The sequence below is a fragment of the Cygnus atratus genome, chromosome 26, assembly GCF_013377495.2.
Source record: "Cygnus atratus isolate AKBS03 ecotype Queensland, Australia chromosome 26, CAtr_DNAZoo_HiC_assembly, whole genome shotgun sequence".
In the NCBI taxonomy this organism is placed as follows: Eukaryota; Metazoa; Chordata; class Aves; order Anseriformes; family Anatidae; genus Cygnus; species Cygnus atratus.
The window spans coordinates 1224709-1250818 of NC_066387.1; the positions used below are offsets into that span (position 1 = coordinate 1224709).

Consider the following 26110-nt stretch of genomic DNA (forward strand, 5'->3'; position numbering starts at 1 on the left):
GGCTGCCCACGCCGCAGCTGCTCCGCTCGCGACTGCGAGCGCGGCCGCCTCGCAGGTCTATATAGGAGGGCTTTCCCCCTCGCGCCAGCAGACAGCAGAAATCGGATCCTGGCACTCGGGGCCGGCAGCTCCGCTGGGGCTGGCCCGGTGTCAAGAGGGAAGCGGGAAGGAGCCCTCCCCGCGAGCCGGCCGCGCGCTGCCACTCGCCGCTCCAGCCCGGTAAACTCGAGGGCTTGTTTTGCAAAGCTGCTAAAATTGGATGCACTTGGGAATGCGGCTGGGAGGGAAGGGAAAAAGCCGAGAAAGCCCTTCCTCTGAGCTCATGCGGTTGGCGCCGGGGTGCCAACGCTCCCCTGGCACCGCCGCTCCTGGGCACGGCCGGTGGGCGCCCGCGCCGTGACCTGGGCCACGTGTGTGCGCCCCGCCAGCCAGCTGAGACCGCGCAGAGCTCGCGGCACCCGTGGCCCCGTCGGGCTCTTGCTCACGGGAGGGAACCATCCAGCGAGGTGCTGAGTGAGGAGCCCAGCGCTGCCCCCAAAATGTGGCCAGCCGTGGTTTGGCCCCGCAGCCGTGCTGGCCCCCATCCCTGAGGATGTGCTCCCCAAAACCCAGGCTGCTGTAGGGCACGGGGTTCCCGGCACTGGGAGCTGCACTGTTGGGGATCCAGGTCCCCGGTGCCACTTTGGGGCCGAGGACACCCTCTCCCCCAGCTGTTGGGACACACGGGGACAGTCCCAGTGCTGGCTCGTCACTGCCCTCCCCATTAATTAAACCCTGGGGTTGCTCAGCCTGGCACAATGGGGTGACTGGGACAGGGACCGGGTCCTTCCCCATCACGGTGCCACACCATGGGGACAACGCGGCTGCGCCAGGGACCCCACGGCCCTCCGTGGGAACCCAATGACACTCGTCCCACGTCCCCAGGCAGACACTGAGCACGGCGAGGAGCTGCCAGCGCTTTATTGCCGGGGCTCACAGGGGCACCACGCACTCTGTGCCGGGGTACTCGGGCGGGTTGAGCTCGAACTTCTTCTGCATGTCATAGGGCACGAAGCGGCCGGCCACGAAGTGCTGGCGGCCCAGGAAGCGGCGGGCGCACTGCTTGGGCGCCGTCAGCGACACCAGGACGTCGGGGCTGATCCCGCTGCTGCTCCCGGCCTCCACGTCCCACCCTGTCACGGCAAGAGGGATGCGGGGAGGGGGTCAGGGGGTGGCCGAGGGGACAGAGAGCCTGCGCGCTGGTGGAGGATGCCGTGGGGCGGCAGAGATGTGGGGTTGGGGGATGCGGAGCCCCCCCAGCACCCAGCACCATCACTGCCCTGCATGGCTCTGGCCTCATCCTGCCTCTGCACCATCCCTGCGAGCAGCCCTGGCACGGTGCGGGGTTTTTCTTGGTGAGGATTCACCGGCTGCTGTGTCGAGGGCTTCTGTTTGCTCCTCCGGCAGCGGCTGCGGCGGAGAGGCGGGGGTGGAGGGGGTGTGATGGCAATTCCAGGCCTGGCCACCAGACACCCGGGTGTTTTCAAATTACATCATGTCTCAGTTCGGGGAGTTTGTTATTTATTGGAGATGCCCTGAATGCATCCTCAGAGAGCCGCCGCCAGCCCTCGCTCCTGGCAAGCCGCGGGGACGCTGCCAAGCCGGGGGCAGCGGGGGGTCCCCGGGGCTGTCCCCGCGCTGGGGGTGACACCGGGGGTGGGCAGGGTGACAAACCCAGGCTGGGGGGACCCCGTCCCGAGCGCAAGGCACCTGAGGGCACGTCCAGGCTGACGATGGGGATGCGGACGTGCTTCAGGGTGGCGAGGATGCTGGCGCAGGGCCCCCTCCCCTCACCCAGCTCCGCCTCGGCGCCCAGCACCGCATCCACCACGGCGTTGTAGGCGTCGTTGATCAGCTGCACCTGGGGGGGGGGGGGGGGACAGACAATGGGCAGCTGAGGGGGCCCCCAAGCCCCCCACCCACCCCTGGAGCATAGGAATGGTGCCAACGGGGGCATCCCTTTCCCCTCCATCACTGGATGTGCGCAGCGACTGGTGCAAAAAAAATAAAAATAAAAAAAAAAATCCCCCCCCCAGCTAAAGGGAGGGGGATGCAACGGGCTGGAAACGCAGCGCGCAGCCCGGCCAGGACAGCGATTTCAGGTCACATTCCTCCGAGGGAGGCCGGCGCTTCCAACAACAACAGAGCCGGGGGCTCGGGGAGGCAGGGCCGGCGGCGGGGCGCGGCGGCCGCCCGCTGTTTTTCATGGCATCCCCGGGCTCCCAGCAGAGCCAGGGGGGGAAATAGCAACAATAAAAATAATGCTAATAACGTGACGCACGTAAGGCAGCGAGCGGGGGCAGCTCCTGCTGGGGGCTCACCTCGGTGGGGAGGTAGGAGAGGAAGGGGATGTCCATCTTCTCGCACTGCGTGGTGAAGTCCCGGTACAGGGGGTCCGGGGAGCGCTTGGGGTAGAAGATGGTGGGCTCGTAGTCCTGCGTGGTGGAGAGGCAGCGTTGGGGCCCACAACCGCTCAGGGAGGAGGAGGAGGAGGAGGAGGAGGAGGGGAGGAAGATACCTACAAAGATCCGCAGGTGCCGCGCGCACACCAGCCCGATGGCACCGTTCTGCGCCGGGCCGCACACCACCAGCACCGTGGGCTGCTTCCGCGGGAGGGACGGCAGCGGGAAGGCCTGGGCGAGAGGAGCGGAGGGTGGCACCGTGGCATCCAGTCCCCGGGGGTGGCCCTGGGATGGCACCCGGTGCCGGGGAGGTGGCAGGGAACAGGGGAAGGGGGAGCAGGGCTTGGGTGGAAAAAGGCAAGTGGTGGGACGGGGACGGTGACCGTGGTGGGATGGGGATGGTGCCGTGGTTGGAAAGATGATTCCCTTAATGGGATGGTGCAGGTGGTGGGATGGGGATGGTGCCATGGTCGGATAGAGATGATTCCCACAACGGGATGGGGATGGTGCCCATGGTGGGATGGGGATGGTGCCCGAAGTGGGACAGGGCTCCCTGCCAGCCTGCTGGGAGGCGGCGGCGCTCCACATACCAGCAGCCTGCCCAGGGAGGCTCTGTTTATCCATTGACAGATTTTTTCCTGCTTGCCGAGCCTGGCTCCCGGTTCAATCCAAACACCGGAGCCCCGAGCGGCACGGCCAGTTCGCAGCTGCTGCTGTGCTGGACAAAGCCCCACTTGCCCAGCCCTGGCCCTGCCTTTGGCTGTGGCCCCGACCGCGCTTCCAGCTGCCTTGGGGCTCCTGGGGATGCGCTGGGGGGAGCCCAGGGAGGAGATGATGCTGGGGGTCCCTGGGGATGCCCAAGCTGGCGTCGGGGGATGCTCTCCCCTCGTGGTACCCGTGAGGAGGAGGACGCTCAGCCCCGCAAGGAGGATGCTCGCGGTGGAGCTGGGGATGTTGCGACCTGTGGGTGCCCCAGGGGAGAGGCGTGGGGCCGGGCCAGCCCCGCTGACCACGGGCTGCGCCAAGGCTCCGACACCCAAATATTTCTGCTCCTCTGGCGAAGTCTGTGCCCTTAAACAAGGGAAGGGCAGAGAGCGGCCCCGACGCCTCAAATGGAAAAGCTGAGCCAGGCAGCGGAGCTCGCCGCCCCGGCGAGGCACGAAGCTGCCCTTGGTGCTGCACCTCCACTGCCCAGATCATCACGGCCTTCTCCTCCTCCTCACACCCAGCTCGAGCATCCAGGCTCTCAGCAAGAGCAGTGCCAGGGCACGGGGAGCCCCCCCGGCTGCCCCCCAGCACCCTCCTGCCTGCACGCAGCGAGGGCAGGCGGTGCCCAGCAGTGCCAGCACCATGGGAAGGGCTCAGCACCTCCCTTGGAGGCACCTTCCCTGGGGTGGGATGGGATGGGATGGGACGGGACGGGACAGGGCCAGCAGAGCAGCTGGCAGTGAAGCCCCTGTCCCCGGCGGGATGTCCCCAGCCCCGGCAGCCCCCTCACCTTGGTCACAGCCATGGCACAGGCGTGTCCCCAGATCTCGATCAGCTGCTGCCGCCCGAAGCGGTAATCCTCCAGCAGCTCCTTCTCGATGGCCTCTGCCTCTGCCTTGCTGCGGGGAATCGGGCAGCGGTGAGGACGGGGACGTCCCTGGGACGCTCACCGAGCCCCTGGGGACCCCGCTCCATCCCCAGGGGCACGGGCGTCCCCTGGGGACACCCACCAGCGGGTCAGGGCAGGGGACACGCGTGGCTTGGAGGGGAATTGGGGACCAGGTGAGCATGGAAAGAGAGTCCTGGGCTCTCAGTGCACCCAACTCCAGGGCAGGCAGCGCTGGCAGAGGCGCAGCGTGGGGTCGCGGCCGCCTTTCGTGCGAGGCACGGCCCTGGCAGCGTCCCCAGGCTCGCCGGGCTCGTGCTGTTACATAAAGCTGAACAATGCTGCGGTTGTTCACCCGCTGCCGAGCCCGGGAGCTGGCAGGGCCGGGGAGCCTCGGGATCGGACAATAATTGCTCACATCTGTTGGCTCACCTGCGCCGCGGATGGGAACAACATGTGCCGCTTCCAGGATGCCACCGCCGCGATTGTTATGGGAAGGACGGGGAAATCTGACCCCCCGGGAGGAGCCAGCATCAGCTCCCCGAGGCTCTGGGATGAAAAACTGTGGTCCCAGGGGAGCCCTGGCACGGTGCTGGTGCCAGCACCCATGGGTGCTGCAGGACCACGGGGTTCCAGAGGTGTCAGGTGTAAGCAGGTCTGCAATGGGACCCGGGGCCCCGATTTTGGGGTGCACACCTCACTCGGTCCCGGTCGTGGGAGGGGACACTGGTGTGGTGCTACCGGCCCCGGGAGCTGGAGGGGGACAGGGACGGGGTCCTGGGGGGTACCTGGCTGCAGGGGGGGCCTCACGCAGCCCAGGCTGACCCCACAGACCCCGCGTCCCAGCAGATCCTGTACCATGACATCCCCTGGACCCTCTGCAAGACCCCATAGATGTGACATGCCATGGCCGTTCTAGCAGACCCCACAGACCCCATTGCAGGGCCATCCTGAGAGATCCCATTGACCCCTGATGTGCTGGCTGACCCCACTGACCCCCCCCCACGCACCCCCTGAATACCCCGGCAGATCCCACAGGTCCCCAGGTGCTGGCCATCCAGTCCAACCCCATCCCATCCCATCCCGTCCCATCCCAGTTCCCAATCCTTTGGTGCCCTCTAGTGAGTCCCAGCCCGGCCCCAGTCCCACAGCAGGGTCCTGTGGGCAAACTGGGGGGGGGGGACACGGGACAGATCCAGCCCCGGGGTAAACCCCCCCCCCCCCCCGCGTTGGCAGCAGCAGCTGGGGGCTGGCCCCACCGCAGCTGTGTTGTCGCTCCCCGAACAAAAGGCGCGATTCCGACCAAAATCCCCGCTCGGGATCCAGGGGGGGGAACATTGCCCGTAATTGCTGCTGGCAGAGAAACCTGGGCCCCGGCCCAGGCTCGGTCCCGGTGTCCTTGCATCGTCCCCGGGGCGGGGGGGACATCACTGGGCTGCCGTGTCCCTGGAGCAGCGCCCAGCTGGGAGCTGCGCCCCCCCCCCCCCCCCAGCTCTGCACTTTGCCTTCCCTATGGGACCCGTAGGATCCCCACAGGGACGTCCTGGGGGTGCAAACGCGGCTCTGAGCCCCTGCTCAGACACCCAGCAAAACCCAGTCCGGCCCAGTTTAACCCAGCCTCCAAGAACTGGGGGGAGGACAAAGCTTTGGCGGGGGGGGGAGCAGGAGGGAGAGGATGGACGAGAGCATCCCCCCGGTGTCACCTCCCTGCCCGCTCCCCCTGGAACCCTGCGGGGCAGCGGCTTCACCCCGGGGCTCTGCGCCCCGAATCCGCATCCCCACCCCGTACCCCAGCCTCCGTCCCAGCGGGGGGTCCCCGTTCGCCCGCCCCCCCCCCCCCCGGGGTCCCCCCGTTTCGGGGCTGCGGCTGCCGGAGCCCTCCGTGCCGCAGCCATGGCGACCCGGGATGCAGTTGCTTTGGCAACCGCGGCGTTTGGGTACCGGCCCCCGCGGCTCGGAGGGGCTGGGGGGGGGGGGGGGGGGGGGTGTCGGGGCCGGGCCGGCATCACCCCTGGGTGCCCCCGGGGGGAGGACACGCGGGGGGGGCCCGAAGTGCCGCGTCCCCACCCGGAGAGGCTCGGGAGCACCGGAGGGGACCGGAGGATTCCCGGGGGGGTGGGGGGGGGTCTCGGAGCAGCCGGGGGGAGCGGGGGGGGGGGGGGCGACCCCCCACACCGCCACCTTCAGCATCCCTGAGCTGGGGGGGGGGGGGGGGGGCAGAGCACCGGAGCCCACCCGGGGCCCCGCTCGCATCCCCTGGGACCAGCCCCAGGGGGGTTGGGGTGGGGGGGGGGTCCCGGTAGCTCCGGGGGCTGCTCCCCGCCCGGTGGGGGCACACCGGGGGCTGCGGCCGCCCCGCAGCGCGTCCCGGTGGGGTTGGGGGCTCAGCACCACCGGGCAGGGTCCGGCGGCACGGTGATGGGCACCGGCCCGGCTGCACTCCCGTAACCCCCCCCCCCACTCCCCCCCCCCCAAAACCTCTCCGGGACCGGCCGGTGGCGGTGGGGGGGGGGGGGGGGCACCGCAGGACCGGCTGGGACTCACCTGAGATACCGGGGGGGCTCCCGGGAGGGGCCGGGCGTGGAGCTCATACCGGGACCGGGGGCACCGGCGGAGCCCTGCGGGAGCGGTGGCAGCGGCGCGGCCCCCCCGGAGCTGCGCGGTGCCGCCCGAGGGAGGCGGCTCCGGTTGCCCCCGCCCCACCCGGGCTCCCCCCCCACCCCCCTCCACCGGGAGCAGCCCCCGAGCCCCCGCGGGCGGTGCTTGGGGGAGGGGGGGGGGGGGGGCAGCAGGACCGCCCCCCCCCCCCCCCCCCCGAGGTCTGCAGGCAGTGGCGGTGATGGGGACACCCCAAATCCCCCGCAACACCCCCCCCTTTCCCTCTATCAAGTGATGGGAAGCAGCAAAAACCCAAAAGCGGGGGGTTTAACCCCGTTCTCCCTGCGGATGCTGCACCGGCGAGCACAAAGGGCGACAAGCTCAGGACCCCCAGGGCCACCCCACTCCCAAACCCCAACCATGACACCGAGGACAAGTCCCCGACGCGCGGGCCTTGGGGACGGGGGCTCTGAGCCCCCGCTGCTGGTACCCGCCCCCACCCCCAGCACGCTTCGGGGGGGGGGGGCTGCAGCCCCTTGCCCTGCTCCCAGCACCGCTCAGCGCCCCCAGGATGGGAGATGGGCGCCAGCGCCCCGACACCGCCCCGCACCGGCCCCTGTGGGTGCTGTGGGGCAGCACGAGGAACGAGCACCCCATAAACGGGGTGAGATTTCCGATGGGGGGGCGGGGGGGGGGGTAAAGAATTGATGGTGACGCAGGAACGGCCGCCTATCCACACGGGTTTAATGCGGGGTGTTTGAGCACGGGGACCCCCGGGGGGCAGAGAGGACCCCCGGGGGGCACAGAGGACCCCCCCAGGTGGTGGTGGTGGTGGTGGGGGGGGGTGTTTGTGGGGGGGGGGCTCAGACGTAGCACTGCAGCCCAAACATCTCGGCTTCCATCTCGGCGGGGGAGCGCAGGTAGTACAGCTCGTCCAGCGTCGGCGGCACCCAGCGGTCGGTGTGGAACACGGATTCCCCGACCTGGGAGGGGAGAGAGCGCGGGAGGGGGGGCGCGGGGGGACACCGGGGGGGGGGGGGGGGGGCGCGGGGACATGGGGGGACACCGGGGGGGACAGAGCATGGAGGCAGAGCCCGCACCCAAGCCCCACAAGCAGCCACCTTGGGGAAAACCGGTGCCCCCCCCCCCCCCCCCAAATTTATGTCACTGCTGTGCCCATCCCAAGGGGACCCCAGGACCCCCCCACCCCGGGGCACAGCCCCAGCGCTGCCCCCCCCCGTCCCCCCCCCCCCCCGTCCCCACCGGTGCCGAACCTTCCAGCCGGGAACGTCCTTCATGATTTTGGCCTCCTCGTCCAGGTTCTGCCGCAGCATACGGAGGGTCCTGCAAGAGAGGCGACGGCCGTGCCCGGGGGGGGGCCACACCGGAGCCAACCCCCACACCCCTCAACCCCTCCCGGGACCCCCCCCCGGTGCTGCCCTACCTGCGGTCGGCCTCGGCCTGCAGCAGCGGCATCAGCGCGATCCGCGCCTCCAGGTCCTCGATCAGCAGCCGCCTGCGGGGGGGGCTCGGGATCGGGGGGGGCTCGGGGAACCGGGGGGGCACCGGGGGGGGGGGGGGGCGGGGGCAGAACGGGGGGCGGAACCGGGGGTGGGAGGCCCAGGCAAGGAGGAAGGGAGCATGGGGAGGGAGCGGGGAAACACTGGGAGAGGACCGGGGGGAAACCGGGAAGAGAACCGGGAGGGGGGGAACCAAGGGGGGGGAACCGGGAACGTGGGGAGAACCGGGGGGGAGGAGAACCGAGGGGGTTGAACCGGGGGGGGGGAACCGGGGAGGGGGACCAAGAGAACCGGGCAGGAATGGGGGAACCGGGGGTGGGAGCCCCAAGGTATGGAGAACGGGAGTGCAGGGAGGGAGCGGGGAAACACCGGGAGAGGACCGGGGGGAACCGGGGGGAGAAACAGGGAGGGGAACGGGGAGGGGAGCACCGGGAACGGGGGACGACCGGGGAGAACCGGCAGGAGGTGGAGAAAACCCCGGGCAGGGCGAACGGGAGCGTGGGGAGGGAGCGGGGAAACCCCGGGCGGGGACCGAGGGGGGGGACCGGGGGGCACCGGGAAGGAACCGGGGGAGCACCGGGGGTCGCCGCACGCCACCTGCGCTCCCGGTTCCACTTGACGATGGTGTAGTAGCCCAGCAGGAGGCTGCCGACGCCGAGCGCGAAGAGGCTGTAACCTGCGGGGCGGCGGTCAGCGGGCACCGGGGGGGAACCGGGGAGCACCGGGAGCACCGGTCCCGGTCCCGCCCGCGCCCACCTGAGAGGCCGCGGCGCGGGAGGTGCCGCTTGTAGTCCACGGGCCCGTAGCCGCCGGGCGGCGCCATGTCCTGCTTCACCTTCGGCGCCGCCATCCCGGCCGCCGCGCCTCGCGTCACTTCCGCCGCGCTGCCCGGAAGTCACCGGCGGCGGCAGCACCGGGAGGGCAGCGCCGCGCCGCGCCCCGCCCCGCCCCGCCCCGCCCCGCCCCGCCCCGCCCCGCTCCCGCCCGCGCGCGCGGAGCCCTTAAAGGGGCGATGGCGCTGCAGGGAACGAGTGGGGCCCACAGGCAGGGATGGATCCTGCGCGCGCCCCCAGCGCCCTGCACGCCCCAGCCTGGCGCCCAGCTACAAGGTGTGCATCCCCTGGGGGCACCGCAACTTGTGCACCCACAAGCAAGCTTGCACCAAAATCGTGCACCAAAAATCGTGCACCGCAAGCGTGCACCCACGAGGAAGCTTGCACCAAACTTGTGCACCCGAATTGTGCACCCACAAGCAGGCGTGCACCAAAAAGCATTCACCCACCAGCAAGCGTGAGCCAGGCTGAGTGCATCTCCCAGAAAGCGTGCACCCGCTGGCAAGCTGCACCAAAAAGCATTCAGCCACTGGTAAAAATACACCAGCGATGGGCAAGTGTGCACCAGCAGCAAGTGTGCACCGCCGGCAAGCGTGCACCAGCAAGCGTGCACCCACTGACAAGCGTGCGCTAAAACACATGCGCCTGCCAGCAAGCGTGCAGTGGCGGAGTGCACCAAAAAGCTCTGCGTGCAGCCTGCATCCCCAGTGGGCAGCCCCAGCTGTGCTCCGACCCCCCCCCCAGCACCCCCAGCCTGAGCCCCGACAGCTTCAGGGGGGCCAGATCCTGCTCTCGTGGCCCGGAGGCCCCCGGTGAGCATCCGTGACCTTGGCTGTGCCAACGCCCCCGTGCCACCGCGGCAGCCGGGGCTGGTGCATGGTGTCCCAGGGCGCTGGGCTTCGCCCCGCTCCCATCAGAGCTTTGTTCGCCCCCCCGGCTCTGCAGCCGCCCCGCGTTCCAGATCGAGGTCACCCTTGTCTTAAGCTCTAATCGCGCTTGTAATCCCTCGGCGGCTGCGGGGACTTAATAACTTTGCAGCTGGCCTGGCCGAGGCCGCCAGGCAGAGGCCTCTGAGCTGCTGGGGAGGCTGCAGTGTCCCGGGGCCGAGGCAGCGTCGGGCAGAGCCCCCAGAGCCCCCGCACCCCCTGCCAGCGGCTGGGGCAGAGCCGGGCGGCGTGGGCAGAGCCGCCCTCCCCGGCGGCGCTTGGCAGGGGTGCGCGGCGCCGGAGCCAAGCGATGCCCGCGGGCAGGGACTGGGAGTGCTGGGAAAAGTGGGGGAGGCGAAGGCTTGGCCGCGGTCACTGGGGCGTGCAAGGCGAGCTCGAGGCGAGCGTGCAAGAGGTGGCGGCCATGCAGGAGGGGCGAGGGTGCGTGGGTGCGCCCCGGGTACAGGACAGCCTTGTGCTCCCTGTCCTGGGTCATCCCGGGGGATCTGCAGCCCCTGTGGCTACCAGGCTTTGAGCAGCAGCGACCAACACACTCAGCTTCCCCGGTGCTCGGCAATTTCCTTGCAGTTGCTGTTGAAGAATCGAGACGAGAGCGCCTGGGCAACGTCCCTGCAGAGGTGACTCCATGCCACCCCCGGACCGATGGCACCGTGACAGCCCCAGGAGCCGCCTGTTCTGGTCTCCAGCATCGCCAGCACGCCTGCCTGCAGCCCGAAAGCAGAGGGGAGCTCCCGATGCTCAGGGGATAAAGGAGCGTGCATCCTGTACGGGCGCTACCTCCCCATCCAAGCACCCCATGCATGTCTTTCTGCTGCAATGAGCCGCGTCTCCAAGCCCAGCTGCAAGGGAGCAGCACCAGGCTCCAGCTCTCCAAGCCCCATCCCATCCCATCCCATCCCATCCCATCCCATCCCATCCCATCCCATCCCAATGTACAGGAAACCCCAGTGCATTTTGAGCAGCATTCCCAGCCCCCCAGTGCCCACCCCCCTGCGGTCCCACAACCATCCCGTTGAGGATGCTCCGGGATCAGCCGGGCTGATAGATGGGGCAGCCTTCGGGGCGGCAGAACAAGGACAGTGAGAGGTGACAGCACCCAGGGGCCTCGCTCCTGTGGCACCCAGGCTGAGAGCTGTGCTGGGAGCCGTGTTTGGGGTTGGGTGCCCCAAAAGCACAGCCGGGGCCGCTGCTCCTCGCTGCCTTTGCTCCATCCAGCTGCGCTGAAGCACGGATCAAACACAGCTCGCAGCAGTCCGCACGTTTCTGTCGCAGACCTGAAGTTAGGCAAGCAGGAGGTTCGCAGCTCGCTCCAAATCGAGCGCCAGACCTCAAGGAGCTGAGATTTTTTCTGCCAGATGACAGCCACCAGGCAGAGCACCCTGCGGTGGATGCACCGCACGGCTTTATTACTGCAAAAAGCCAACAAATTTTGTTTTTCAGAAGTAATTATTGCATGGCTTGTCTTGGCTGACAAATTCCCTTTTTACGCAAACAACCCTTATCCTTAGGAGTGGAATTCCTCATTCAAATAATTATTAAGGCAAGCACCTATTAAGGCCTTTGCCGAGCAATTGCTCACCATTCCCACCTGATTTGCCTGGAGGGAGCAGCTCAGACTCCCAAAGGAGCCCGGGAGCAAGGAGGAGGAAAAGGAAAAGGCACACCAGGGGCCGGCCACCCGCCCCTTCCCCGTGTCAGATGGCCCCAGAGGCACTGATGCTGCTGTTCTGCATCACGTCCAGGTGCTGGAGAGGGGTAAATGACAGGAGAATCAGGCTTTTAAGATTTTACTAGTATTTTAGAGGGCATTTGTCATTCTCTCGCTGGTACACCCTAAACTAATTGTGGCTGCAGTGATGGACAAGAGGGGCTCCCTTGCTTAATGCCTGTATTTAGAAGCAAGGACTGTATTTGAAGTGCCAGGTTTTCCCATCTTCACCTGCTCTGGCTCCAGCTTTTACCATCCTTCCTGTGGCTGAGGGCAGTGCAGGAAGACACAGAGCAGCCACCGCATCCCAGAGCAGGAGGAAGCTGCGCACCAGTGGCCGTCCCCGGCCCGGGGAGCGTGGCGGCAGCTGATGCAATCCTGCCCCGCTCTTACGCAGCCACCGCATCGCGCCAGGGCTTTTGGGACCGGGCCAAGCCGTTGTAGGATGGGAGCGAGCAGTGTCAGCTCTTTGTGCCCGACGGGAGGCCAGCGCCGACCCTCCCTGGGGGATTTTACGCCAGGCACTGCGGTATGGGCAGGATGCTGCCCCTAAAAGCAGTGGTGGAGGGTGGTGGGGTGGGCTGGGGGGCAGCATTTCTTAACGAGGATCCTGATTTTGGAGTTTTTCAGGGTGGATTGGAGTGGACCTTGGATGCCAGCAATGCCTAAATTAGCAGAGGCAAAATGTACATGAGACAACAAGCCGGGGCACAGGACCTCGCTGCAGTGCTCTCGCTGATGGCACCATGCTCCTGCCGCCCCCTCGAGCGTGCCAGGCTCAGCTGGTGCCACTTCTTCGGCTTTAATCCCCAGCAGCTCCGTGCTTCTGGTACCAAAATAGCCCGGCACCAATAGCCTGCACCTCAGCACTTTTGCATAAAAAGACTTGGTATGAGCCTCCAGCAGCACAGCAATTAAACAGCTCAGAGGAACACGAAATAGCTTGAATTCAACTGGTTCCTGGACCAGCATTTTTGGAGAGCTGGAGGTTTTCCAGTTCTGGAAGGTCAGAAGGAGCCTGTAAAGGACCCAAACCACCACCTCCCACCCCACATGAGCAGCAAATGTCTCCAGGGCTCAGCTGGTAGCGATGCAGCTGTGTCCTGGCGCTGTCCCGGTGCAGCCCGGCTTCCCTGCGATGGGCGCGTGGGGTCTGCCTGCATCCCGCGGGACCTGGGCGCTGCTCCCATCACATTGCCTCTTGCCCTTCCAAAACCAGGTTCTACGGCGCCAAAAGCTGTTCCTGCTTTCACCCAAACCAAGCCACTTTTCGTCCCGTGGTGATTTGAGGCATTTCCATCAGGAAGGCTCGCGAGGGCGCAGCCAAACGGCACCTTCCTCCTTACACCACGGCATGCGCTGATGGGACAGATGACAATGATCCTGTTAAATTCACAATCTAAATCTCTGCTCGCCGCCAGGAGGGCAGGGATCCGCTGGTGTCTTCCACAGGTTGGCTGAGTTATGGTGGAGTGTTCAGACAAGCTTGTTGATCTGTTCAGGCAGCGCAGGAGCAACGTGCGATGTGTGCAGGTCTCGGAGTTGGGAAGCACCAAACCACCATCGCTGCTCTCCAGCTCCCGTCTGCTTCTCCAGCAGGGCACAGACATACCACCAGAGGAGAATTTCCCGCACCTTCTGCACGCTCATTTGGGGTCAGGCTCTGCCATGGGTCACGTACGAGGTGGGGGAACAGGGGGCCAGGCACAGAGCAGCGATCGCACAGAAGGTACGGATCCACTCGCAGATTTTAGTTTCCAAGCATCGGCTTCACCTCCTTGTCCCCTTCCTTCCTTTCCTATTGTCCTCCTCATCCGTTTTGGGGCAAGTGATCGCACGATGACCAAAGGAGCCACGATGACGACCTACGGCCACCTGCCTCCCTGCCCAGCACCATCCCCTGGAAGCGACCTGCACGGAGCGAGGCGCGTGCCCGCACTCCAGCAACCCCCCCGAAAGAAGAGGCGGACACGAGAGTTTGTCCATTTGTTTATTGTCATTCAAATACTAAAAATCCCTCACAATACAACGTACAGTTATCGAGTTCAGATTCTTCCTCCATTGAGACTGACTATCAGGTTTTAGTGGGATTTTTTTTTTTTTTTAAGTTTTCATTTTATTATCAAAGATTTAGAGTCACAATAAATACGAGTGACAAAAACATACCCTGCGCTGGCGTAACGTTTCTCTGTTACACTCCTTTGTTAGATGATTATAAATTCTTTTCTTTCTTATTTTTCTTTTTTTAAAAAAAGCACAATGCAAGTTATTTCCCTAAATGCAATATACAGCGTAACTCTGCCTTAAGCAGACAAACACTACTGCGGTTCCTTGAGGTCTTTTTGCATTATATATATATATATTTATATATTTATATATTTTATTATTAAAAAAAAATGCCTTCTGTGCCCCCTCCTTACAAAAGGAGAAAGTGACAAATGAGCCAAATAGGGTTTCTGGTAAGACCTGCCTAAGCCTTCTCTGTTCTGCTCACATCTACAGCCTAAGTCCCCCACTTTCAATTCTTAACTGTACTTTGGTAATTTTTTTTTCTTCTTAGTAAGCAAAAAATGTGATAATTAGGTCTGACAATTCAGATGAACAGTTCCTAAAATGATGATAAAAAACACCTATAGAAAAAAAAAACCAACCACCTATCCGGAATTTAAGATTAACCAAAATCTTCCTCGGTATCACAGCTGGAATGCCATTTACAGGAATCCCAAGTACAAAAGTTAGCAGAGTCACCCCTTTACACGAACTGGAAAAGCTGTCTGAGTCGGCTGCACTACAAAAATAAATCAACCAGGCCACTCGTCGTGTTTCTGAGTGGAGCTCTGCCACCTAGCCAGCGCTCAGAAATCCAACAGATAATAAATTAGGTTATATAAAAAAAAAATAAAAATTAAAAAACCACACAGCTCCCACATCGCAACACTGGTTCAAATGAAAATCAGGGGTTTATTTCACAAGTTGCTAAAATCTAAGTACAATAGTCATTTCTCATTATTACTGTATTATAAAATCTTGTAGTTGCAACGTCTCAAAGAAAGGTTATATGGCTTGCAAGAACCAACGCTGCTCTAACCCTCTCCCCAGGAGAGGGGGGAAGCAAGCAGCATCTGAGCAATGTCAAACCAGCTCATGCAGCAGTTTGCAGCGAAGCAGTGGAGGGTCGGGGAAGCAGGAGCCGGGGCGCGCTGCCGCCTGTTCCGCCCGAATGCCGCCGCCGTACACGCAGGCCGTCGAGCAGCACGGTCGGTCTCTTGTTCTGAGGGAGCTTTAAGTAAAATGGTGTTTTCCAGGAGCGGGCTGGTGATGAGGCTTTTCTTCGAGAGCCCGCACGCTGCGTGGGCAGCTCTGCAGAGGAACTAGTAGCCCTTAGGGTGGCAGGAATCCCAGACGTGACAGCAGTACAAAGAAACCAAGGGTTTGTTCTTTAAAGTGTCTCAACTCCCCTCCTCCACCATTCCCAAACAATTCAACCTTTAGGCCATAACACCATTATTTTGAATATTCAATCTAATTGAGCTTTCCTGACTTTTTTTTTCCTTTCCTTTTCTTTTTTTTTTTTATTTTTTATTTTTCCCCTCAGGAAGGGTAACATACAGATGGGGAAGAGGAGAAGATCTGGAAAGACTGCAGCAAGTGTTTTAACAACTACCTAAACCTAGCATGATACCTTAACTAGCCCGGTTAAACACTACTCAACTGAATACGCAATTCTGACTATAAAGGAAGAAGCAACTCTTCTGGCATTTAACACATGAATACCACTCAAGTCTTCCCGGTGTACTCATCTAGAACTTCGCAGAAACACATATGCAATAAATATTTACTCTACGTTACCTGCAACACTCCAAGAACCACAGATTAAAAACGATGTCAAAACTGGTCTGGATCCATATGGCCTAATATCTGGGTAATGTTTTCTGCTCACTTTGAAAGCCTTTGAAACAATTCTGCCCCGATGCATAAAATAGGACCTGGGGGGCTTTGTAGTATGTTATGTGGAAGCTAATTGCGGTCTAGCACTGCTGAGGGAGCAACGTTTGTAAGACTGTATGTGCAGGCTCATTTTTGTTTTCAGTTCTGTACCTTATCCCAAGTCTCTCTCATCATTTTAAGACTTCCAGCCTCCCCTCTTTCAGCCATTGTGCTGAAATTCAGATTTACAAGCTGCTGCGCTGAACTGGCAGTATCCAAACAGGTTTTGACATACCTTTTAAAACAGGCTCTTTTAATACTTCCGCCCCTCTTTCCATTCCCCCTTTTCCAGCATCAGCTGAAGCTACACCCCAACACTGGAAAAAAAAAAAAAAAAACAAACTAAGAAATTACCCAGCCTTCCCCAAAAGGCATTTGAATTTTACTTTGAGAAGTTTTGCTTTTTCTTTTTAAACAAATGCACTCTTCCCAGGTCATTGAACAGTACTGGACATCTGTAGCAGTGATGAGATAATGCAGGCATTTGTCAGAAGAGAGAAAAAAAACAAGGAAACTCCACACGCGTAAGGAACTGAAACAATTTCGTTAATATTTCAAAGTGCAAAAATAAAATGCACTCAATTTCTCTCTCCACATCTCCCAGTCCAAAATATCTTGGAATGAAAAGAAAAATTAAAAACCCAAAACAATTCCTCTCATCCCCAATTAGCTCTTAATATACATTTGTAAAACAAACCAAAAAAAAGAAGTCAAATTGAAATTCTAGGGCTTTATACAGCAACAAATACCATTTTGCAAAAACTAGGTCTTCTAGACTACCGAACAGTTTCCAAAGTATCTAATATTGATATTCACACAACAGAACAGGGGCTAAAATGAATGAGTTTTCGTTTTCACTATGCAATAGTTAGATCCGAAGAGGGACAACCCTACACAGTTAACGGTTTAGTTCGATCTAACGGCAACTGCTAAGAAAATAGATTCAGCATAGAGACTGAGTAGTACCCCCTCCCCCCTTTTCTTTTATATATAGATATATAGATATATATATAATTTTGCAAATAATTCTCATCAGCACTACTTCTAGTACTGATATGCAACATAAGTAGTAAGGCATGTATTTCTGCCGCTTAAATTCAACTTTAATTTGGGAGAAGCACAGGGAAGAAGGAGAGAGGATGACGAGAAGAGAAACAACTGGACCTGATGGATTTGGGCTGAAACCTGTGGAATCCCCGACACGTATTAAAACCACGTAGAAACCTGTCCTTAAAGCAGGGTTACCTAAAGCTCTATCAAAAATGAAATACTGCGGTGACGGACAGAAGAGCATGCTTGGTACGCCTGGAAGAACGGAACTCGGGAGGGATCGGGCGGTCCTGCCCCACGCGTGCCCGGCCACCAAGCACGACCAGGAGCGACGGCCACCAGAGGATGGAGCCCGCTACCTGACCGCGGCCTCCCGCTCCTCCGCACCCTCCGCTCGCCCCTTCTGATTGCGTGCAGCTTCCGGAATTCCTAGCTGTTTTTTTTTTTTTTTTTTTGAGTAAAATTGCTCAAAACGATAAACCTCTCCAAAATGAAAATAATCAAAAAACAGTTTCGCTTTTAAGTCTCTGGGAACGTATGAAAGGCCCAACTGCTCTTCGCTGAATTAGAAAGACTGAACAAAGGTGTTTGTCTATTCAGTAAATTAGATTTTAGGCTACCAACAGTTCAAAGTCTATTCAAAACAGAATCCAACAAAAGTGAGAGACTCCTGCACTGGTTCCCACCTACCAGACAAGTTTTGGTGGTAGCCAGTCCCTTAGAAAAAACATACTCAACTGGAATTTGAGTTTGCACTTATTTATCATTAGCTCATCATTAAAACATTATAATCTGTAGACTGCCTTCCTGGCTGGAGGAGGGGCAGGGAAGAAAAGCAAACATGAACTCGGCTCACTAAATGCATCTGCAAGATCGGGTTGAAATTCCTCTCTCCTTGAGCTGACATCCATGCTTGACGGCGAACGAACACCGCGTTCGTGGTGAATGGGTAGTTATTAATAAAAGAAACCAAAGGCAGAGAGTCATTTAGTCCTCCTTTTGTGCTGGTGACAAAAAAATCCAAACTAAATACATAAAGCCAAAAAAAAAAAGAATTCTTCCCCTTCCCTGACAGCCTTCATCATCAGTCAATCACAAGAATCTGATAACCAAATGAGCTCAAGTCTTTCCCACCCACGTGGTGTCATTTTCTCTTAGCAGGGACAGCAGCACTCGATGGGATGAGGAGTGGTCTTCTTGCATCCTATAAAGCCTGGGGCATATCCAGCTGGGATTAAAGCAGATTCCACTGTCATGTGGTATAAAAAGGATGGCAGAAACAGGAAAGTCTTCCTCTTGGGTATTCCTCTGCATTACTTCCACGTGGCGGACTGTGGGATGGACCGTGGGGGAATCATATCCAGGAGATATTCACGCTGGCGATCTACTGCTGAAGACGACTTGTGCACAGCTAAACTAGGATTAACAAAAGGTAAAGCCCCACCTGAGGAGATACAAAAGAAAAGAACGAGTGTCACAGTATGGCAAAAACAGGAGACAAAGCAGTGACAAAAAAGCACTACTCACATTTCACCCACATGAAAACAGATAAGCTAAGTAAGCATGAGTCACTATTGGCCACAGAAGGTCAGACACCTTCAGAAAATGAAAATTTCCCAAATCATCTAAGCAAACAGGAGCAAGATTTTGTACCAGAAATGAAGACTTGAGCAGACTAGGGCTCTCTGCAATGAAATTATGCTTGCGTGATAAATTAAGATGTCAAGAGAAAAAAAAATCCATTCAATATCGGGCAAGAAAGTAGATCACAAAAGAGCTAGTTGCTACGGAGTTTCCTTCCTAGAGATCCTAATGATCACATGAGAAAACAAATGGCTCTTCTCAAGTCAGATTCTTAACATATAGAAAAGATTAAATTAGACTTTAACATCTCAATTTGTTCAAAGCAACAACTTTAGTTGGTTCAAAACCTTAGGAATGCTGGGAATATGTACTGTAACCTTACCTAAAGCAGAAATATTCATTTATTGTATGTGGCTTTCAGCAAAGAGTAATAAACACAGTCAGAATTAAACGACTGAATTCAACTCCTGCAGCGTGGTTCTGACTGTGCATACAGAGTCAATGATAAACAGTCTGATATTACATTTATTTAGCCTATTTACAACCCTGTAAAGCAGCACTTTCTATTAGGTAGCACTTGACTGCCTCTTTCGAGGAGCACAAACCATACCAAAAGCAAGTGCCAACAACCACACGGAGAACAGAGCCGTGAAATCACCAGGCCTTCATGCAGGAAGTGTCAAAGAGAAAGCATCCTTACCCAAAGAACTATGATTGTTGGACAGAGTGCAGCTAGTAAGTAGAAAGAAAAGAAACTTTAGAAAAAAATCTACCTGTATTGATGGGAGTCTTCTTCCAGGCGGCAGCGCTGCCCTTGCTGACAGGTCTCTCAGCATGCTTACCTGGCCTACTCCCAAGTGCTGCTGCAGACGATGCATTCTGCAACTTGGGTGACTGGCTAAATGCATGCAACACTCCCCGTGGAGCTCCAGGGCCTCGAGACATCTGGCTAGAAGTCTGGCAAGAGAGCAGATGGTAAGACAGGCACAGCACATGTCTCTCCTTCAAATACAATAGCTCTGACCAATATTTACTGCCTATTTTTCTCTCTCGTTTCTTGGCTTCTTCTGCCAAACCCAGAATGTGTTATTAGTTGCAGGGTTTAGAACTTACAAGTCATCTCTAGATCAGAATAAGAATCAGCTTTGTGCTTCTGAAAGCACCTGTAAGAATGTGGAATTATAATCAAATGCAAAGCAGCAACAAAAACGTGCTGTGTAAGCACCTCCATACACCAGAAACGCTCCACTTCCCTGACCTAAATAATCAGTACCTTGATTATTTCAACTCAAGGCAGCACTTAAGCAGTTTCCATCTTCTCTCAACTGAAAGGTTTTACAAGGTGTATGAGATCCAGTCTCCGTCACAGATGATTGTTGCCCATTACCTTGAAACTTCACAAGCAACATTACGTGCTCCTGGCTCACAACCAGACACTTTTTTTTCCTACCTGAGGTAAATTTATTCCTAGGTATTTGGCATTGGAGCAAGTTTTTTCATTTGGTACATCCTAAAAAAAGTTGAGGAACAGACTTTGCAGCATGTGAACTCAACACCCCAGGATAATTACGATGACTCTTCAGAAGATGATCACCTCTGCTCTTCATGTACTTCCTGTTCATAAATTACACATCAAGTCCCTGTATGACACAATAGGGCTTTAACCAGCCCAGTTTTAACCTTACACCCAAGCACACGCTGTGAAGCTCAAATAAACAGGTTCATGCGCAAGCTCCATGCCTGCACACCGAACACCAGCGCACGTGGAGCCACGGGACCCCTGCCCCATCACCACCACGATGGGGCTGCTTGCAGACAGAGCCTCACCTGCTTGAGCGAGTGGTGCTGCACTATGGGGTCTGACTTGGTCTGTACGGGAGACGCAGTCTGTTGCAGTATCCTCTGCTCAATCTCCTGCTCTTGCTGCAGTGCTTTTACGAAGGCAGCCTTCAGTCGGTTAGTGTGCTCAGCTTTCAAGGCCTTTTTCTGATTTGACGTCATACAGGTTTCACACATAATGGTTCCATTCTTCTCCTCCCTCCAACGGCAGGTGAAGTCAGTCTTACACTGAGCACACATGTAGGGCTCGCGAGATGATACAGGAACTGAAACTTTGCCTGCAGAAACACAACCAGGTTAGTCCTGCTCATCTTTGGCTTTGACAAATGAATTACGTTTAACAACCCTCAAGAATATTCCAGCATAAAAAATATAAAAAAAATAAAAACAACCCTCCCACCCTTAACTCTCCTCGTTCTAAAGCCTTTTTCATTACTAAATGTCCTTTAAACTCTGTTTCTGTTAGTGTGTGCACTTGCACCCAGCAGGTATTTATTTCCTCACCCTTCTCAAATCATTTCAAATGCCACAAACGAGCATTATTACTATGGCAAGTGCTGCCACAAAGGTGATTTGTAAAAAACGGTGAATACGGTAAGAGATGTGACACTACTTGTAAAGGCAAAATCTGCTTAACTATTTACTTCATAGATACAATATAGCTGATTAACTAGAAAGGAGGTCTGGAATCCAGAAGGTAAGAAGTCAATCTTTAGTCAACTACGTTTCTCCTCTTGCCTTCTACATGAGCTTGGCAACAGAGCTGATTTTCATGTGTTTGGAGGCAGTTTCCCCAGGTTATCCGTCCATATCAACCTCATTTCTCCCTAGGAACATCCTTAAAAGATAACTGCTGAAAACAGTGTTCAGAGAGAATTCTGTGGTGATGGACACACAAGTGAGTGATAGGAAATCACCTGTCCTTGATGTATTTTAGAGAAATCTTCACAAATGGTGTCTAGCCTGTGAGAAAGCATTGTGAAATCCTAGAATTTCACAGTTAAATAAAGCAATTTGACAACTGTTAACAGAAGTTAATCCCATATTAGACAGACTATGGAAATTTAATCCAGGAAAGTCTGTCACTCTTTGCTGCTTGCTGTTTTGATAAAGTCCAAATGGAAAAGGTTCTCTCCTCACCTTTGAGGCACATTTTTAATGCCATCTCACCTTGAGTTTCCAGCAAATTCTGCACAACTTCTTCCAACCCAACTAAGTAAATAAATTCGTTATTAGCTGCGCTCGGCAGGAAGTTCATCTCTGGCGCAGGCGGCTTGGGAGGAGGGATCTCCAGCAGCGTCTTCTCCAGCTGCTTCCGCAAGGCGAGCTTGGCGGCGGCTTGCCGGCTGGCTGGCGAGTCGTTGGAGTTGACGATAGAAGCAGCGCTGGTCGTAGTAGCGTTCGCCTGAGCAGACGTCACAGTTGTACCTTTGATTGAAGTCGGAGAGGCCTGGGAGGAAACAGGACACGGCTTAGTGACAAGGGGCCAAATGGTTCAGGGCTCCCTCACTCCACCGAGGCGGCCCAAGGGAGGGTAACTGGGGTTTGCTTTAGGGCTGCGCAGGGCTGCCGGGGTGTGCGATGGAGGCAGGGTGCCTGGGAGGAGGCTGAACCACCTGCCCCTAAAGCTGATCTCTGCAGGTGACGAAACAGGTCGCAACATTTATGTTTATTGCAATATTGTACCTCCTATCTTTATCTATGCTATTTGTATGCCAGTATCTGAGTTAGAAGCTAAGTTGCTCCTTTATTATCTCCTGGCGTTTCAAAAACGGGAGCACTAGCCCATTTTGAGCTCCGTTTACTAGAACAACGTTTACACTTCTACAGAGGAAAAAACCCTTCTAATGGACAGTTTCATGTTGAAATACCCAATGCAAAATGAAGCACGACATTCAGTTCACTGAAATATGTATTTCTTCCCAATAATCTGTAATGGTTTTCTTCATTCCTACGTACAGGAAGCAAATGCAACCAGAGAACGGGAAGAAAACGGAGCAAGACATCTGTAATAATAAGCACCCGCACCCGTTACGTGAGAGCAGGCCGGGCCAAGTAGATGCAGAAACTGGACAATCAGTAATCACAACTGTTCCCAGCTCTGTTTCTCTGGGATTAAAGTTAAGTTTGGCACAAAGTACGTTATAAAAACTCACCTGCGGGATATTGACAAGCAGGCTGGTATTGGGAACGTTGGCGACACGGATCAGACCCTGCTGGATAATTCTCTGCCCCTGAATTTGTACGCTGGGGACCGATGCCCGTGGCGCCAGCAGCAGCGGAGGTGGCCCCGTGCTGGAGTGCTGTCGGATGTTGTGGATTTGCTGGGAAGACACAGAAATGGGCTGATGCAATGGTGCCATGAACGATGGGGAGGATTAGACAGCGGGAAATAAGTGGTGGGAGTCATATGGGATGACATGATCCAGTGGAAATGAGGCAAGGCAGGGAACGCAAAGAAAGCGTGACGATTAACATTTGTGTCAAAATGTGATGTTTTTTCCTTTCCCTCCGTCAAAATGAAACAAGAAGAACACAGCATCAAAAGAGATGCCCGTATGTGAGGGCCAAAAGAGCTGTGCCAAAAATCCAAGTTTGCAAGTCAAATTTCTTTCATTTCAAATGTGCAGTTGTTAAGCCTGTTTCATTTTAAAGGCATTAGGAAAGCTATTTCTTAGAAAGAGGTTCTCTCCATAATCAGAAAAGAAAGAAAATGAAATACCAAATGCTCTACCTGCCTCTTTAGTGCTGGCTATGCAATAGATAAAAGTAGACCTTTCACTGCAAAATAAATCCTCATTTAACAAGGAAATATATTTTTTCTTGGTCCTCCACAGAAGCCGTAGTTCTAGAAGACCATATCAAATTGAACATTGCTTTCCTACTCCTCTAGTGACACCGCTGTTTACTGTTACAGGTGATAAAGACCCTGCAAAGCGGCACTTTCAGATTTCCAGTTGACTATCTCATTTCAGCAGCTCTTATTCAATCTGAAGACAGACACAATGAGGGAAAAAAAGTGAGTTTTAGCACTTGAAAAGGTGAAATTGATATGACAGAAAGAATAATGTTAAAAAAAAGGAAGAGTAAGGGACTGTGTTTCATTTCCTCTGCTCTCCTAAGTAGCAGGTGAAGCTGGAAGCCCCTAAGTTAGCTTTCACAATAAAGGCACACGAAATTCTCTGGTGCAGCTGAGGGAAGAAGCTATGCAGGTAAGGCAGCATCCCACATCACCAGGGGATTTTCTCATGGTTCACTGCAAGTGTTATGGGACAGCACAGAAGCATGAGCTACAACGATGCAGAATCTTTCAGTGGCAATATCTCTAATCATATCAAGAAATTCCAGCAAAAACTTCGCAAGATCCCTCCAGACAAGGAGATGGATAATTAAGAAAATAGTTAATAAAGATGCATTCCAGAAAAACAGAGTAGGTCCACCATGAAGCAAATACCTGCGCTCCTCTGACAAGAGGTGGCATTACTATCTGTGTGTTTTGCTGAGTTCCTAGTTTTGAAGAAGTCTGCTGCCCACCACGGACCAACGGAGGAGGAATAACAGTGCCCGGTATACGTGTAGAAGAGGTCTGCAAAACAGAGGACATTTTAGTTGCATTTTTTCATTCTGCTGCATTTATATGCATGCTCTCTTCTGTTGCTTAGCGTGCCAATAAAGCACTATCTGAAATCTTACGCAGCAATACAGACATAGGTAAGGACACGATGGTAGTCAGGCTACGTGCTCGGGAATTGTTCTCTCTCATCCTGCACAGAATTCAAAAGGTAAAGCGCAGCCCTCAACAACATTTTCTTCTACCACCCCCACAAAATTCAATAGCTCCAGCACTGCTGTACCGAAAGACACCAAAGAGGCATGCCATAACAGGAGTATGAAGCATGGGGTAAACACGAGCAGCTTTCCTCTCTGGCTGATGTGATGAATGCAACATCTGTCTGGAGCATCAGGATTGCAAAGACTGTAGGGACAAGAGATGGCCAGGCTGGCTTCAGTGCAGCTAGTGTTCCACGGCAAGCAAACAAAACCAAGCAAACAACAAACAAAAACTTTTTTTTTTTTGTGGGGAGGAAGAGAACAGGGAAATACACACGGCTGGCTTCAAGGAGAAGCACGGGCAGACAGAAGCTGGAGATGCAGGAACCTGGGAAGGTGAGCAGACTGGGCGTGTGCATGTGTGCAGGAAGGAAAGAGGAGGCAGGAAAGGGAGAAAAGCGTTTAAAAAAAAATATGAAAAAGAAAAGAAGTCAAGCGAAAGGGGTTTGAAACACTGCCGCCCTTGTTTTTGGGGCTGCAGACTGTATCAAACCCTGAAAGTTTCTCATAACGCAATAAAAGGTGACACAGCTCCATGCATCATTTACATTTCTGCAGACCGCTAGGGCTATGCAGCCTCGCCAGAGAGGCACTGCTCAAAGAGCACCGAACCTCTCCATCCTGTTAATGTGGCTTTGCACAGCTTGCCACTTCCCTTACTCCAGCCCCAAACTGACCGTCACCCACGAATTAAGACTTCTGAAAACACTGAGGCTCCCACTTTCATGAGTTATGTGCGCGCACACATGCACATTTAGGCATGGGGGGAGCTTGATCCCCTTCTGTTATGCCTTTCAACTGAAGACCAAATGCTACCTCAGCTCCTACACCCAGGAATTAATAGAGTTTTCACAGTCAAGCCAAAGCAGACGGAGGTTAGGTTAATTTGCCCAAACACCACGAATTAGACAGAATAACTGGAATTCTGGATTATTGGCTCCCAGCTCTCTGCTCTGCCAAACGGCACAGACGACCGGAGTTCCACTGCCTGTTCGCTGCAGATTTAACTTGTGGTCCAGTTCCTCTGAAAGTGCTGTCTTCAGTGAAGGCAACTCGCCTCAAGGGAGAGATTACTCAAACTGACAGATTGCTGTAAGTTTTGGGAATGTTTCCTAAACGGAGAGCAAATTTACCCCAACCCTCAGGTAGAGCATGCTCGGGGTTTTTCACATGAGCTGGCATTTTCCAAATTAAAGCATTATGTGCTGAAACCGTTCTGAAATTTGTTTCAAATCAGGCCAAGGTAAATAACCAGAAATGTCTCAAATCCAAAAGCGAAACAAGATACTAGACTCAAGAGGCAGATTAGGCTGACAGATGTCAATCCCCTCTGCTTTTTTTTTTTCCCCTCCCCAAGGCCTTCCAGCATTACACTTAATTTAGCCTGAACCAAGACCTTTCTTACCATCGTGTGCCATTCAGCCACAGAGCCAAAAAAGAAAGCCTTACTACTCACTCAGTTCTTACAGTTAATCACACTGAGGACACAGCTGGGTATCTCGAGGGTTTGACAACAGGTTGCCACAGTATTTCTAGGACAGGACTCCATGGCATCCTCATTTGCCAATGGTCATTAGCACCGGTAACCTGTGTGTATGTCACAGCAGAGTGGATGAGGCCCTTCGGGATGCTCAGCCACTGAAAAATGATCTCTCGAGAGTTACCTTTGTGTGACATCCTACCTCTGTCTCCCACCCCAATCGTTCTTAAAGAAAGCTTAGAGTGGGGTTGGCGGGAGTTAGCACCGGATCTGTTTAGGGAGAAATTCCACCCGGATGCAAGTCGTCAAGGTGCTGGGGCTGCCTCTCCTGCACTGCGCACCCTTCTCCGCTCCGGGCCCTAGACCTGGCAGCCTGGCCCTTCCCACTGACCTGCAGGGACGGCTTGCCAGCAGGAACACTCTGCGTGCCCCGCACCAAGGGCGGAGGGGTGGCCACAGCACTCCCAGAGGAACCAGCAGGCTGGAAGAGGAAAAAAACCAGAAAGAAAGCAGAGGAGTGTAAGGGTGTAAGCAGAATCACAGAAGCTAAGGGAATAAAAGCGTTTACCTCCTTGCGCCTTAGTAAGAGAATCTTCAAGGCTTGTGGTTTTCCCCCTCCCCCAGCCCTTTCTTCCTCTGAGCACCTCAACATGCGTATTTAAATGAAGAAGTTATTAGGCAAGTATAGATAAGATTAT

The 26110-nt window shown here is 55.9% G+C and overlaps 3 protein-coding genes across 13 annotated transcripts in view; all 3 read right to left on the minus strand.

Moving 5' to 3' along the window:
- Positions 1-972: 972 nt before the first annotated feature.
- Positions 973-4523, minus strand: YJEFN3 (YjeF N-terminal domain containing 3; the record flags this gene model as incomplete). Its single annotated transcript, XM_035569838.1, has 6 exons — positions 973-1172; positions 1750-1900; positions 2361-2474; positions 2562-2672; positions 3940-4048; positions 4468-4523. Coding segments are annotated over 6 exons (741 nt in total), but the record flags the coding sequence as incomplete, so codon positions are not given.
- Positions 4524-7356: 2833 nt separating this feature from the next.
- On the minus strand, positions 7357-9101 carry NDUFA13 (NADH:ubiquinone oxidoreductase subunit A13). Its single transcript, XM_035569819.2, has 5 exons — positions 8910-9101; positions 8751-8829; positions 8078-8149; positions 7908-7977; positions 7357-7616 (listed from the first exon to the last, which is right to left on the minus strand). Exons 1-5 carry the CDS (start codon positions 9001-9003, stop codon positions 7497-7499), a joined length of 435 nt encoding a protein of 144 aa, XP_035425712.1. The 5' UTR covers positions 9004-9101; the 3' UTR covers positions 7357-7496.
- Positions 9102-13731: 4630 nt separating this feature from the next.
- Positions 13732-26110, minus strand: part of GATAD2A (GATA zinc finger domain containing 2A) — a 64049-nt gene continuing 51670 nt past the window's right edge. For 9 of the 11 annotated variants that reach the window (XM_035569764.2, XM_035569760.2, XM_035569762.2 and 6 more), the window contains 6 exons: positions 23556-23687; positions 22258-22425; positions 21272-21551; positions 20090-20379; positions 19036-19219; positions 13732-18122 (listed from right to left, as the gene is read on the minus strand). In XM_035569764.2, the coding sequence (XP_035425657.1) occupies positions 17992-18122; positions 19036-19219; positions 20090-20379; positions 21272-21551; positions 22258-22425; positions 23556-23687 (1185 nt within the window). In that variant the 3' untranslated portion in view covers positions 13732-17991. The remainder of the gene's footprint in view (positions 18123-19035; positions 19220-20089; positions 20380-21271; positions 21552-22257; positions 22426-23555; positions 23688-26110) is intronic. The other 2 variants (XM_035569776.2, XM_035569775.2) reach the window with 1 other exon arrangement.

Coding starts and splice junctions, on each gene's coding strand:
- NDUFA13 (XM_035569819.2), bottom strand. CDS start 9,003: ATGGCGGCGCCGAAGGTGAAGCAGGACATGGCGCCGCCCGGCGGCTAC. Junction 8,150..8,750: donor AAGTGGAACCGGGAGCGCAG/GTGGCGTGCGGC, acceptor CCCCCCCCGCAG/GCGGCTGCTGATCGAGGACC. Junction 7,978..8,077: donor CAGGCCGAGGCCGACCGCAG/GTAGGGCAGCAC, acceptor CCTCTCTTGCAG/GACCCTCCGTATGCTGCGGC.